The sequence below is a fragment of the Mustela lutreola genome, chromosome X (genome assembly GCF_030435805.1).
Source record: "Mustela lutreola isolate mMusLut2 chromosome X, mMusLut2.pri, whole genome shotgun sequence".
NCBI lineage: Eukaryota > Metazoa > Chordata > Mammalia > Carnivora > Mustelidae > Mustela > Mustela lutreola.
The window spans coordinates 25,506,590-25,521,291 of NC_081308.1; the positions used below are offsets into that span (position 1 = coordinate 25,506,590).

The following is a 14,702-nucleotide window of genomic DNA, read 5'->3' on the forward strand; positions in this document are numbered from 1 at the left end:
ATGAAGCCATCCTTGTTATGATTATATAATATTCTATTATATATCACATTTTCCTTATCCATTTATCTCTGCATGGACACTTAGGCTGTTTTTATGTTTTGGCTATTGTAAATAATGCTGCAATATGCATAGGGGTGCATATATCTTTTTCAGTTAGTGTTTTCAGTTTCTTTGTGTAAATAGCCAATAGTGGAATTATGGGATCATACAATATTTCTCTTTGAAGTTTATTGCATGAAAAAGTTACACTAGTCCAAGTTAAAAGCAGACCCCAAAAGGTTACATTATACAAGCTGTGAAGTTTTTTAAACTTGTGACAAGGGACAGAAGGGAAACTTTACTCATTGTAAGGAAATCCTCTCTTAAGCTTTGGTGAGCCAAAAGCACTTAAAACCCATGAACCTTCAGCTTGTCATCCTTAGCCAGTCCAGTCTCTACCAGGAACTGGGTTATGTTCTTGTGCTGCTCACCCTGTATCTGAATTACTTCTCCATATTCTGGATGCTCTACTATAGTACCATTGCAGGCAAATTTCTTCTTATACACCTTCATTGGTTTCTTTTTATCATAATCACCAGCCATCTCTTGGATAGTAGTAAGGGTCTTCCTGCCATTTCTCTGTCGAATTCTTATATGGAAATAAGCCCCCGTGCCAGGAGGAAGCAGATAATCACCTTTATTTGCATCAGCAAAGGGGTCGAAAGAGTGGAGGCTCTGGATAGCAGACATACAATACAATTCCTGCGGAAGGCAGTGGTGGAAGAAGGTGGGGGTTTGGGGTGTGGAGAACCAAGCATTAGGAAGCAAGGGGACTCAAGAGGAAGGCGGTGGCTCAGTGACTTGGCCTCTAATTTGAATTTTTTTACAGAACATCCATACTATTTTCCATAGTGGCATTACTAATTTATATCCCCACCAACCATGCACAGTTCTTCTTTCTCCACATCTTCATCAACACTTTATTTCTTATTCTTTTGATTTTAGCCATTCCAATAGGTATGAGGTGATATCTCATTGTGGTTTTGATTTGCACTTCCCTGATTAGCGATGTTGAACAACTTTTCATGTGTCTGTAGCCATCTGTATGTCTTCTTTGGGCAAATATATATTCAGGTCTTCTGCCCATTTTTTTTTTAAAGATTTGATTTCTTAAATTTATTTATTTGAGAGAGATAGAGAGCATGAGAGGAGACAGGTCAGCTAGAGAAGCAGATTCTCTGCCAAGCAGGGAACTGATGTGGGACTTGATCCTGAGACTCCAGGATCATGACCTGAGCCGAAGGCAGTCACTTAAACAACTGAGCCACCCAGGCACCCCTTGGCTCATTTTTTAATGGGATTTTTTTTTTTTGGTGTTGACTTACATAATTTTTTTTTTTTTATATTTTGGCTATTAACCCCAAGTATCCTTATTGAATGTCTCAATTGAAAATATCTTCTCCCTTTCAGTAGGTTTTTTGTTTTGTTGATGGTTTCCTTTGTTCTGCAAAATTTTTTTATTTTGGTGTAGTCCTGATAGTTTCTTCTTATGTTTCCCTTGCTGTAAGAGACATATCTGGAAAAATGTTTCTGTGGCTGATGTCAGAGACTTTATTGTGTTCTCTTCTAGGGTTTTTATGGTTTCAGGTCTCAAATTTAGGACTTTAATCCACCTTGAGTTTATTTTTGTATATGGTGTTAGGGAATAGTATGATTTTTTTTTTCACATGTAGCTGTCCAGTTTTCCCAACACCATTTACTGAAAAGACTGCTCCCCCTTCTATTTCTTACCTTTTTTTCTTATAGGTTAATTGGCCCTAAAGGTATGGGTTTATCTCTGAGGTCTCTATTCTGTTCCATTCATCTATATGTCTGATTTTTGTGCCAGTACCATACTGTTTTGATTGCTAAGGCTTTGTATTATATCTTGAAATTGGGGACTTTGATACTTCGAGCTTTGTCCTTTCTCAGGAATGCTTTGGCTATTTGGGGTCTTTTGTGGTTTGATACAAATTTTAATATTATTCTAGTTTTGTGAAAAATGCTATTGATATTTTGATAGGGATTGCATTAAATCTCTATTGCTTAGGGTAGTATAGACATTTAAACAATATTGGTTCTTCCAGTTCATGAGCATGGAATATCTTTCCATTTGTGTCATGTTTAATTTCTTTCATCAGTTGTTTTATAGTTTTTGGAGCACAGGTCTTTTACCTCTTTGGTTAATTTTATTCCTAGTTGTTTTATTCTTTTTTGGTGCAATTGTAAATTTTTTAAAAATTTTTATTTCTGTGACTTCACTGTTAGGGTATAGAAATGTTACTGATTTCTGGGTATTAATTTTATATACTGGAACTAAAATTTATTTATTACTGCTAATAGTTTTTTTGTTGGAATCTTTGGGATTTTCAATATATAGTATTATATCATCTGGAAATAGTGCCAGTAAATTCCTCTTTACCCATATGGATACCTATGATTTCTTTCTCTTGTCTGATTTCTGTTGCTAAGACTTCCAGTACTATGTTGAGTAAAAGTGATGAGAATGGACATTCTTGTTTTGTTCCTGATCTTAGAAGAAAAGCTCTTAGTTTTTCACCATTGAATATGTTAGGTATGGGTTTTTCTTATATGATCTTTACTATGTTGAAGTATGTAACCTCTAAACCTACTCTATTGAGAGTTTTTATCATGAAGTCATGTTGAATTTTGTCAGATGCTTTTTCTCCGTCTATTGAGATGATTATATGGTTTTTACCCTTTGTTTTGTTGATGTGGTATATTATGATGATTGTTTTGCAAATACTGTATAAATAAAATCTTTAAAAAAAATAAAGTCTCTATGCCATTTTTCCCCTTCTCTGATCTTTATTATTTCCTTTGTTCTCCTCCCAGGACTAAATCTCACCTGATTGTGGTGAATGATCTTTTTAATGTATTATTAGATTTGTTGTACTAGTATTTCCCTGAGGATTTTTACATCTCTGTTCATCAGAGATATTGGCTTGTAGTTTTCTTTATTTGTGGTGTCTTTGTCTACTTTTAGTATCAGGGTAATGTTAGCTTGGAAATTGGAAGCTTTCCTTCCTCTTCTGCTTTTTGGAATATTTTGAGGATGTTTGGTAAAATTCACCTGTGAATCAATGTGTCTTGGATTTTTATTATTTTGGTAGTGTTTTGATTATTGATTCAATTTTAAGTCTGTTCAGATTTTCTCTTTCTTCTGGATTCAGTTTTGAGATATTATATATTTCTAGGAATTTAATCATCTCTTCTAGGTTATCCAGTTGGTTGGTGTGTAATTTTTCTTAGTATTCTCTTATAATCCTTTGTATTTCTGTGGTATCAGTTATTATTTCTCCTCTGTCATTTTTGTTTTTATTTATTTGGGTCCTTTCTTTTTTTTTTTTTTTTCAGAGTTAGTCTGACTAAAGTTTTGTCAATTTTGTTCATCTTTTCAAAGAACCAGCTCTTGAGTTCATTGATTTTTTTTTTCTTTTTTTAAAGTCTCTATGGCGGGGCGCCTGGGTAGCTCAGAGGGTTAAGCCTCTGCCTTCGGCTCAGGTCATGATATCAGGGTCTCCGCATCGGGAATCTCTGCTCAGCAGGGAGCTTGCTTCCTCCTCTCTCTCTGCCTGCCTCTCTGCTACTTGTGATCTCTGTCTGTCAAATAAATAAATAAAATCCTTAAAAAAAATAAAGTCTCTATGCCATTTTTTCCCCTTCTCTGATCTTTATTATTTCCTTTGTTCTCCTCCCCTTGGGCTTCATTCTTCTTTTTCTTGTTCCTTTATATGTAAGGTTAGATTGTTTATTTGAACTTTTTACTTGTTCCTCTTCTTTTTTTTAAATTTATTTTTTATTTATTTTCAGCATAACAGCATTCATTTTTTTTTCACCACACCAGTGCTCCATGCAATCCGTGCCCTCTATAATACCCACCACCTGGTACCCCGAACTCCCACTCCCCCGCCACTTCAAACCCCTCAGATTGTTTTTCAGAGTCCATAGTCTCTTGTGATTCACCTCCCCTTCCAATTTACCCCAACTCCCTTCTCCTCTCTAACACCCCTTGTCCTCCATGATATTTGTTATGCTCCACAAATAAGTGAAACCATATGATAATTGACTCTCTCTGCTCGACTTATTGCACTCAGCATAATCTCTTCCAGTCCCGTCCATGTTGCTACAAAAATTGGGTATTCATCCTTTCTGATGGAGGCATAATACTCCATAGTGTATATGGACCACATCTTCCTTATCCATTCGTCCGTTGAAGGGCATCTTGGTTCTTTCCATAGTTTGGCGACCATGGCCATTGCTGCTCTAAACATTGGGGTACAGATGGCCCTTCTTTTCACGACATCTGTATCCTTGGGGTAAATACCCAGGAATGCAATTGTAGGGTCATAGGGAAGCTCTATTTTTAATTTCTTGAGGAAACTCCACACTGTTCTCCAAAGAGGCTGCACCAACTTGCATTCCCACCAACAGTGGAAGAGGGTTCCCCTTTCTCCACATCCTCTCCAACACATGTTGTTTCCTGTTTTGTTAATTTTGGCCATTCTAACTGGTGTAAGGTGATATCTCAATGTGGCTTTAATTTGAATCTCCCTGAGGGCTAGTGATGATGAACATTTTTTCATGTGTCTGATAGCCATTTGTCTGTCTTCATTGGAGAAGTGTCTGTTCATATCTTCTGCCCATTTTTTGATATGATTGTCTGTTTTGTGTGTGTTGAGTTTGAGGAGTTCTTTATAGATCCTGGATATCAACCTTTTGTCTTTACTGTCATTTGCAAATATCTTCTCCCATTCCGTGGGTTGCCTCTTTGTTTTTTTGACTGTTTCCTTTGCTGTGCAGAAGCTTTTGATTTTGATGAAGTCCCAAAAGTTCATCATCGCTTTTGTTTCCTTTGCCTTTGGAGACATATCTTGAAAGAAGTTGCTGTGGCTGATATCTAAGAGATTACTGCCTATGTTCTCCTCTAGGATTCTGATGGATTCCTGTCTCACGTTGAGGTCTTTTATCCATTTTGAGTTTATCTTTGTGTACGGTGTAAGGGAATGATCAAGTTTCATTCTTCTACATATAGCTGCCCAGTTTTCCCAGCACCATTTATTGAAGAGACTGTCTTTTTCCCACTGTATATTTTTTCCTGCTTTGTTGAAGATTATTTGCCCATAGAGTTGAGGGTCCATATCTGGGCTCTCTACTCTGTTTCACTGGTCTATGTGTCTGTTACTTGTTTCTTGAAGTAGGCCTGTATCATTATATACTTCCCTCTTAGAACTGCTTTCACCCTGTTCCAAAGTGTATGGACCATTGCGTTTTCATTTTCATTTTTCTCCATGTATTTTTAAATTTCTTCTTTTTTAAATGTTTTATTTATTTGAGAACAAGTTCAGGCGTGAGATGCGGGAGTGGTTTGCAGATGGGGAGGAAGTGAGAGAATCTCAGGCAGACTCCTTATTGAGTGCTGAGCCTGACTCTGAGGGGCTTGATCTCATGACCCTGAGATCATGACCCAAGCTGAAATCAAGAGTTGAATACTTAACCGACTGAGCTACCCAGGTCCCACTGTTGTCTTCTTTGATTGTTTTCTTGACCCATTGTTTAGTGTCAAATTGTTCAGTTCCTACATTTTTTCCCAGTGTTTTTCTTGTGATTTGTTTTATACCGTTGTGATCAGAAATGATGCATGGCAGTATTTAGGTCATCTTACATTTATTGACACTTGTTTTATAACATAATATGTTATATATTTTGGGGAATGTTCCATGTGCACTTGAAAATAATGTGTATTTGGTTTTTGATTGGATATTCTGTATATATTTGTTATGTCCTTCTGGTTCAGTGTGTCATTCAAAGACATTGCATCCTTGTTGATTATCTGTCCAGATGGTCTTTCCTCTAAGTTGAGTGTTAAAGTTCCTTACTATTTATATATTGCCAATTTCTCTTTCTTTCCATTAATATTAACTTTATGTATTTAGGTGCTCCAGGGTTGGATGCATAGATATTTACAATTGTTATATCTTCTTGTTGGATTGATTCCTTTATCATTATGCAGTACCTTTCTTTGTCTCTTGTTACAGTCTTTGTTTTAAAGTCTTTGTTGTTTGATATAAGTATTGCTACCCTAGCTGGTTTGTTTTTGTTTTGTTTTTGTATTTGTTTTGCTTCATGGAATCACAGTGTATGTTTTTCTGTCCCTTCACTTTCAGACACTGTACGTGTCTTTAGTTCTGAGGTGAGTCTCCTGTAAGCAGCATATAGATGAATTTTGTTTTTTTATCCATTCCACCACACTGTATCTTTTGATTGGATCGTTTATGCCATTTACATTTAAAGTAATTATTGATAGGTATGTACTTATTTCTATTTTTAAAATTTGTTTTCTAGTTGTTTTTGTAGTTCTTCTTTGTTCCGTTCTCTTCATCTCATTCTTTGTGATAGATGCGTGTCTACAGTATTATGTTTAGCTTTCTTTCAATTTATTTTTTGTGTATTTGTCATGGGTTTTGTGTTTGTGATTACCATGAGGTTTATATTTAACATCCTAAGTAAACAGCAATCTGTATTAATTTGATAGTCATTTCAGTTCAAACACATTCTAAAAAAGAAATCTTGTTTTTCCCCTTCTCTTCTGTTTTTACTCCCTTTTCCACATTTTATATATATGTTGTCATATTTTACATCTTTTTATTCATTATTTTCTTATGTCTGATTATGACCATTTTTTCCACTTAAAGAAATCCCTTTAACATTTCTTGTAAGGCTTGCTTAGTGGTGATAAACTCCTTTATCTTCTGTTTGTCTGAGAATCCCCTTATCTCTTTTTCAAATCTGAATGATAACCTTGCCAGTAGAGTGTTCTGCGTTGTAGGTTTTTTTCCTTTCAGCACTTTGAATATATCATTCCACTCTCTTCTGGCCTACAAAATTTCTGCTGAAAAATCAGCTGATAGCCTAGTAGGTTTCCTTTATAGGTATTTCTTTCTGTCTTGCTGTTTATAAGATTCTCTCTTCTCTCTTTAACCTCTGACATTTTAATTATTATGTGCCATGATGTGGACCTCTTTGGGTTCTTCTTCTAGGATTGTCTGTATGTCTTGGGCTTGGATGTCTGTTTCCTTCCCTTTGTTAGAGAATTTTTCAGTTATTATTTTTTTGAATAAATTATCTGTACCTTTCTCTCTCTTCTGAGGCCACTTTGATGCAAATACTTCCTTGATGTTGTCCAGGAGATCTCTTAATCTAATCTCATTTTTTAACACTTTTTTTTTCTCTTTTAGTGGTTCAGCTTGGGTGCTTTCCATAATACTTTGTCTTCCAGATGATTGATACATTCTTCTGCATCCTCTAATCTGCTGGTTCCCTCTAGTGTATTTTTTATTTCAATTTTTGTATTCTTGAAGAACCCTGATTGGTCCTTTAAATATTTTCTATCTTTTTCTTAAATGTCTCACTGGGTTCTTCCACTCTTTCCTCTAGCATAGTGAGTATCTTAATGATCATTACTTTAAATTATCAGGCATATTGCTTATTTTTGTTTCATCTAATTCTTTTTTTTCCCGAGTTTTTTTCTTATTCTTTCTTTTGCAGCATATTTCTCTGTCTCCCCATTTTGCTTGTCTTTCTGTGTTTGTTTCTGTGAATTAGGTGAAATGGCCTCTTTCCTAAACTTGAAATAATGGGCTTGTGTATATGGTGTTCCCCATGTAGACTATGTGTGATTCCTGATTTTGGCTGGCTGGCTAGAGCTGTGGCTGTATATGCTAGTTACTTTTTTAAGGTGTTGGGGGAAAAAGTTCCTGTAACCCATCAACCATTTTAGACTGTGGCTTTTTCTCTGTGTCCAAATGGCTTCTGTGCTGGCTGAGGTTGCAGGCTCACTGAGACACCAATTATGGTGTCTGGACCCTGCTTACATTTAGGCTTTTAAGGTGGGATAGAAATGTAAACCATGTCATTCTCCGGCCCCTCTGACCTGGGAGAACATGCCCACAGCTCCTTTGCTGCCTGGCAGAGTTCTAGTGTTTTTCTTTTACATGCTAGTTTCTCTTTTAAACCAAATCATTTTTTTTTTCTGTGCCCATGGTTAAAGGAATCTGTTCCTGGACCCCCAGCAATATCCCTCCTCATTGCTTTTAGCAGCGTGGGGGGGTGGAGGTTCCCTTTGTTACTGTATCTCCTTTTCTCTTGCTATTCTACCTTTGGTTGTTTAGTACTTGTTCACTCAACCCTCAGTTCTTCTTTGGAGCAATTGTTCCATTAATAGGTGTAATTTGTTATGTTCCATGGAGGAGGTGAGTTCAGAGTCTTCCTATGTTGCCATCTTGAACTGGAAATCCCAATGTCAGTTGTTTTTTAATCAGTTTTATTCCTAGCACCTAGCATAACTCAAAGAACAGAGTATGCCTCAATAAATATCTGAGGACTGAATAAATTAATGAGGACTAAATGCTGTAAAAGAAATTTATATACAGTGGAAGCTGAGAAAAAAAATAAGCATAGAAGTTAGAGAAACTCACTAGAGCCTTTCGCTTCAGAAGTTGAGAGTAGAGGACTGCATTTCACAAAGTAAAGTGGTAGTAAAAGCACAAAATGTTGCTGGAAAGTCATTTGGGCCCATGGAAATAACCAATATGTGGGTAAGTTGATGACTTTAGGATAGTGGTTTCAGTAGCGTGATGAGGGCAGAATCTGAACTATAGCACTTTGAGGAGTAATATAGAAAAGGGGAGATAATATATATTAACCTATCTTTAAACATATTTGTCTTTGGAGAAAAGGAGGGAAATAGAGTGGTATATGTTACAGTACATGAGTTAAAAAGAGAGATTTTTATTTTATGATGGGAGGAAGTTGCTTACATTTAAAAACTGACAGAAGGGGTGCCTGGGTGTCTCTAGTGGGTTAAGCCTCTGCCTTCAGCTCAGGTCATGGTCTCAGGGTCCTGGGATTGAGTCCCGCATGGGGCTCTCTGCTCGGCAGGGAGCCTGCTTCCTCCTCTCTCTCTCTCTCTCTCTCTCTCTCTGCTTGCCTCTCTGCCTACTTGTGATCTCTCTCTGTCAAATAAATAAATAAAATCTTAAAAAAATAAATAAATACTGACAGAAAAGAGCTAGCTAAGAGAAAGAGTAAAGATACAGGGTTTAAGTATCTATAGAACAAAATGAATACTATTTTTTGTTAAATAAAATGGAGATTCCCTTGAAATGGGTTTTACTCCCAGCCACCCAAGATAGACCTTTAAAATCCAAAAAAGCATTCAAATTTTAGTATAAAGTATGAAAATGAAATAAGGTAGTTACAAAGACTATTATGGCTTACAGAGTGTGATCTGTACCCCTTGCCATGCTCCCACCTGGAATGACAAGTGACTGAGCAATCATTGGGAATTTACATTTTGAGACCTTTGAAAATGAAATGAAACCTATATACGAGTTATTTCCTTTTTCGAAGTTATTATAATACGCTTAGTTTATAAATAATGTTAATTCTGTTGGAAATTTCTGAAGCACATTCCTAATTGTTGTTGTTTTATTCTAGTTTACAAATTGATTACTGTCAAGTAGCATGATAATAATACAAAAGAGACGAGGACTGGGGCTCAGAAGCAGTCAATGACAGCTCTAGCTCTTTTGCTAATTAGTTCTGGGACATTGCCATCCTCTTTAATCTTTCCTGCATTACTTTCCCCATCTACAAAATGCACATAATAAGGTCTTTCATACTTTTCTCACAAGACGTATATTATGAAGATCCAATGTGTTCATGTGTATGAAAACCTTTTTTTTTTTCCATATAAAATACTATCCATAGGAGCTGTATGAAAAAACACAAAATCTCAGTGCACAATGTTGTTTCATTCCTTTCCAGGCATGTGACTTTGGACAGGCTCCTGAACATTTTTATTTATCAGTCCCCTCACCCAGGAAGTGGAGGTAATATTCCCTAGTTCTGGAAATTTTTATTAAGATTAAATGAGTTGTGAATGAAATGAGAGAGCATGCCTGTTAAATGTGCCTTGATGTGAGGTTTATTTGGCCTTGATGTTCTTCTTTTATTTTCAGTGTATAGGGAGATGACTCTACTTGAATGGTTTGAGACTTGATAGGATTTAGGGTTTAATGGGTTAAAGTCTTTTACACCTTTTCTATTTGAGGGGTGGTCCCCAGGCCAGCAGCAGCAGCACTGGGGAGCTTATTAGGAATGCAGAATCTCAGGCCCCACTTCAGACATAATGAGAATATACATTTTAACAAGATCCCAGATGATGTGTACACAATTAATTTTGGATGTCACTGTTTAACAAGCCATCTGGTTGTGAGAAGTGGGTTCAAAGAGCACAGTGTACATACTATAACCTATGATGCCATTTCTTCCCCTTCGTTATCTTTGTCTTCAGTTCCCCGACTCTGTTTTACTATGAAAATAAAATGAAACAAAGATGAAAAAAAAAAAAGAGCAAGAAGTTGAAGAACCTTCAAATACATTTGTGAAGTGGTTTTACACTAGGGCAAGAATTAGCTTCGGAGCTGTCCTATGACTTTCTATTAGTTGCTCATTAGGTGTCTCTGCCTGGAATAACACTGTCAAAGTGGTGCTCTTTTTGTCCTCCCTGCCCATCTGTTCTTCAGCTTGCCACCACTGTCCAAGGTACTATCAAAATGCTCTGTGCTAAGGAGTGTCCAAGTTATTACTTATTAACAACCAAGGTAACTTTAGTTCTACAGATTCTTCTGTTTATTTCTCATAGGTGAAGGTGAAATGTAGAAAAATACTTAAGTACTGAGTTTATGACTTTGGAATAGGCATTTAGAGATATGTCATTTTTCAAAAAGGCAGAAAATAAAGTTGAGTCTGTTGCATTAAATTTCAATAACAATCAAACTACATAATCCAAGTCTATCATGGGTAAAAATTACATTTTTTTAAATTTATTTTACTTTGCAAAATGACCCATTGGAATACTGCAAAACTTGTTACTGTTGACACTGATGGTATTTCAGCAACATAGTAAGTTTGCATGTTGCTGATGAAGGTAAAGTAAGTGTACTTTAGTTCAGTCGCAGATATAAAGCGTTTTGCTAAATATCAAGATAGTCATCTTGTCAGTGCTCCAGAGGAAAGAGATTTACAAGATATCCAAAATAGGTTAGTATCACCTGGGATGAAAAGATATGTCATGTGGGGCACCTGGGTGGTTCAGTGGGTTAAAGCCTCTGCTTTCGGCTCAGGTTGTGATCCTGGGGTCCTGGGATCAAGCCCCACATTGGGCTCTCTGCTCAGCAGGGAGCCTGCTTCCCCTCTCTCTCTCTGCCTGCCTCTCTGCCTACTTGTGATCTCTCTCTGTCAAGTGGATAAATAAAATCTTAAAAAAAAAAAAGATATGTCATGAGAATAAATGTATGGTGAGGTTATCAGGCGAATATCTAGTTGATGCCCACACTTTTTAAAATTACTCTATTTCCATCCTTAAAATTCTTCATTTGAACATCAAATGACCATTTAATCATAGCATCTAAATTTTGATTTATGGTAAACCAGATGTTACTGCAACTTGATTTAAATGACTTTAGGGGTTGCTATGAGTTTTAGAAGCAGTATATGTTGCATTTATGTGGAGGCCTCCCTCACAATGTTTAAAGATTTGTGCGTCCCTTGGAGGTTTAGGTGAGGGAAATGTTGCTCTTTATTTCATGCTAACAGGCTCAATTTTTCAATTCGTAATTAAATAGCCCATAGTCATCTTGAGGGGCTGCTAGAATTGGTGCTACTCAAGCAAACTTTGAGGAAGTTATGGCAAATAAAGGGTGAGAAGATGACCGCCTGAGAAATCAAGATGATTAAATAGTCAGACCCACCAGGGCTCTCAGAATGCAGTTAGCAGTGATTGTGAGCATTTGAAACAAACACAGATCCAGTCACTGCTAAATAAAATCAAGATTGAATAATGGATTCTGCTCTTATGATCTCACTGCAAAATTTAGAAAAGGAACTGTACAAATGAATCTTTGCAAAATGTCTGAAAGCCAGGGCAAAAATAGAATTTCAAACAAGCAAGTTTGCTGTAAATAACATTAGCTTAGATATTATATGATTCACATCTCATGTTGGATATGGTCTTGTTCTATGTTATAAGTATGTATTCAGGTTCAAGGTTAAAATAGACCTGTTAATAATTTTTTAAGTTCTCATTTTGTTAACCCTTTCACTTCTGGCTTTTGGGAGAACAAAATCGCAATGGCTAAGATTCTTTTGTGCTTTACACCATTCAGAAACAAGAAGAAAGTAAAAAGAAACAAGAAGATATTAAACACTTCGTTGTTAAAGGGAAGAAAATGAGGGAGGAAGAAAGGAAGGCAGGCATGCAGGCAGGCAGGCAGACAGGCAAAAAAGCAGCAAGGCAGACAACTTGTATAACCTGATGTGGTTCATTAAAAATTCAGCTTATACCTTCCAATTAAGATCAGTTTATGGTTAAACAATGTGGGCAGCTATCTTGGTGTAACATGTTTTGATTGGATCTGCAAATTGAAATCCTACCTTAAAGTAACTTCAGTTTTGTTTTGTTTTGTTTTGTTTTGTTTTGTTTGTATTTGAGTATAGTTGACATACAGTATTACATTAGGTTTAGGTATGCCACATAGTGATTGAGTAAATCTGTACATCATGCTATTCTCACAAATATACTACCATCTGTCACCATACAGCACTATTATAGTACCATTGACTATATTCTCTGTGCTGTACATTTCATCCCTTAATTTAGTCCTTCCATAACTGGAAGCCTGTATCTCCCACTCCTCTTCACCTGTTTTGCCCACTTCCCCACCCCTTGCCCTTTTGGCATCCACCAGTTTGTTCTCTGTATTTATAGGTCTCATTGTCCTTTTTCTTTCTTTATTCATTTATTTTTTAGATTCCACATATGAATGGAATCATGTGGTGTTTGTCTTACTCTGTCTGACTTACTTCATTTACCATAATACTCTCTAAGTCTGTCTACATTGATGCAAATAGCAAGAGCTCATCCTTTCTCGTGACTAATACTGCGTTGTATGTATATGTTTGTGTATGGGTGTACACGCACAGAGATACACAGCCTACATCATCTTTATTCATTTATCTGTCAATGGACACTTGAGTTGCTTCCATATCTTGGCTATTGTAAATAGTGTTGCAATAAGTATAGGGGTCCATATATCTTTCTGAGTTTGTGTTTTCATTTTCTTCCAGTTTGAAGTACCTCTTTCTCTCTCAAATCTTTGGGAAATTATTTTTCAGGTTATTGTTTTATTTTTTATTTTTTTAAAAGATTTTATTTATTTATTTGTAAGAGAGAGAGAGTGAGAGCGAGCACAGGCAGAGTGGAAGGCAGAGTCAGAGGGAGAAGCAGGCTCCCTGCGGAGCAAGGAGCCCGATGTGGGACTCGATCCCAGGACGCTGGGATCATGACCTGAGCCGAAGGCAGCTGCTTAACCAACTGAGCCACCCAGGCATCCCCAGGTTATTGTTTTAAAAGGCAACAACAAAGCATATTTGTTTGTATTCTTGTTTTTCCAGTATGTATTATAATATAGATAAGGCAGAACAAATAATTCTGATTTCACCACCTAAGGAGAGAACTATTGTTTGCATTTGTCCATTGTTTTTTTTCAGTACATACACTTGAATTATAAAAAATAAGGTTTTGTAATATAAGAGTTTCCCTTAACAATATATGGGAAGGATCTTTCTGAATACTGTATATTCTTCTGTAACTTAATTTTTTTTAAGATTAAGTAGTATTCTGCCTTGTAAATTTGTAATAATTTGTTAATCAGCACCCATCTGGGAATGTTTATATTATTTATAATTTTTTAGTTTTAAAAAAGTACTGACATCAACATTGTTGCTCAGTGATTTTCAGACAGAGGTGCTTTTGCCCCTAAGTGGACATCTGGCAATATCTGTAGATATTTTTGGTTGTCTTAATGGAGAGGAAGGAGGGAGATGTCATTGCCATGTATTAAGTAGAAAAATACATTTCACAAAATTACTGAAATCTGAATGAAGTCCCTAGGTGTGCTTATAAAATTAAGATATTAATTTCCATTTATTAGTGGTAATACTTTTAATTTGATCTACCAAAAGTTCAAAGTTTCATCCATCCCTACACCTACTCTCTGGCAACCACTAGTTTTCTGTATTTAAGAGTCTGGGTTTTTGTTTGTCTTTCTTTTCTTTGTTCATTTGTGTTGTTTCATGAATTCTACATATGAATGAAATTATACAGTATTTTTCTTTCTCTGACTTATTTTATTCAGCATTATACCCTCTAAGTCCATCCATGTTGTTCTAAATAGCAATATTTCATTCTTTTTTGTGGCTGAGTAATATTCCATTACATTTATAGCCAAATATTCTTTTTCCATTCATCTATGTAAGGACACTTGAGCTGCTACCATATCATGACTACTACATACAATGCTACAGTAAACATAGATGTGGTATTATTTCAAATTAGTGTTTTTGTTTTCTTTGGGTAGTAATGCCATTACTGGATCTTATGGTAATTCTATTTTTAATTTTTTGAGGACCTTCCATACTGTTTGAGACAATGGCTGTACCAATTTGCATTCTTACCAGCAGGGCAAGAGGGTTCCTTTTTCTCTACATCCTTGCCAATATTTGTTATTTTTTTGTGTTTTAATCTTAGCCATTCTGAC

At 36.1% G+C, this 14,702-nt stretch overlaps 1 protein-coding gene across 1 annotated transcript; it reads right to left on the reverse strand.

Annotated features, from left to right (window-relative positions):
• Positions 1-308: 308 nt before the first annotated feature.
• LOC131821976 (eukaryotic translation initiation factor 1-like) lies at positions 309-729 on the reverse strand. The gene has a single exon (XM_059158365.1). It carries the CDS (start codon positions 727-729, stop codon positions 388-390), a length of 342 nt encoding a protein of 113 aa, XP_059014348.1. The 3' UTR covers positions 309-387.
• Between the last annotated feature and the right edge of the window lie 13,973 nt (positions 730-14,702).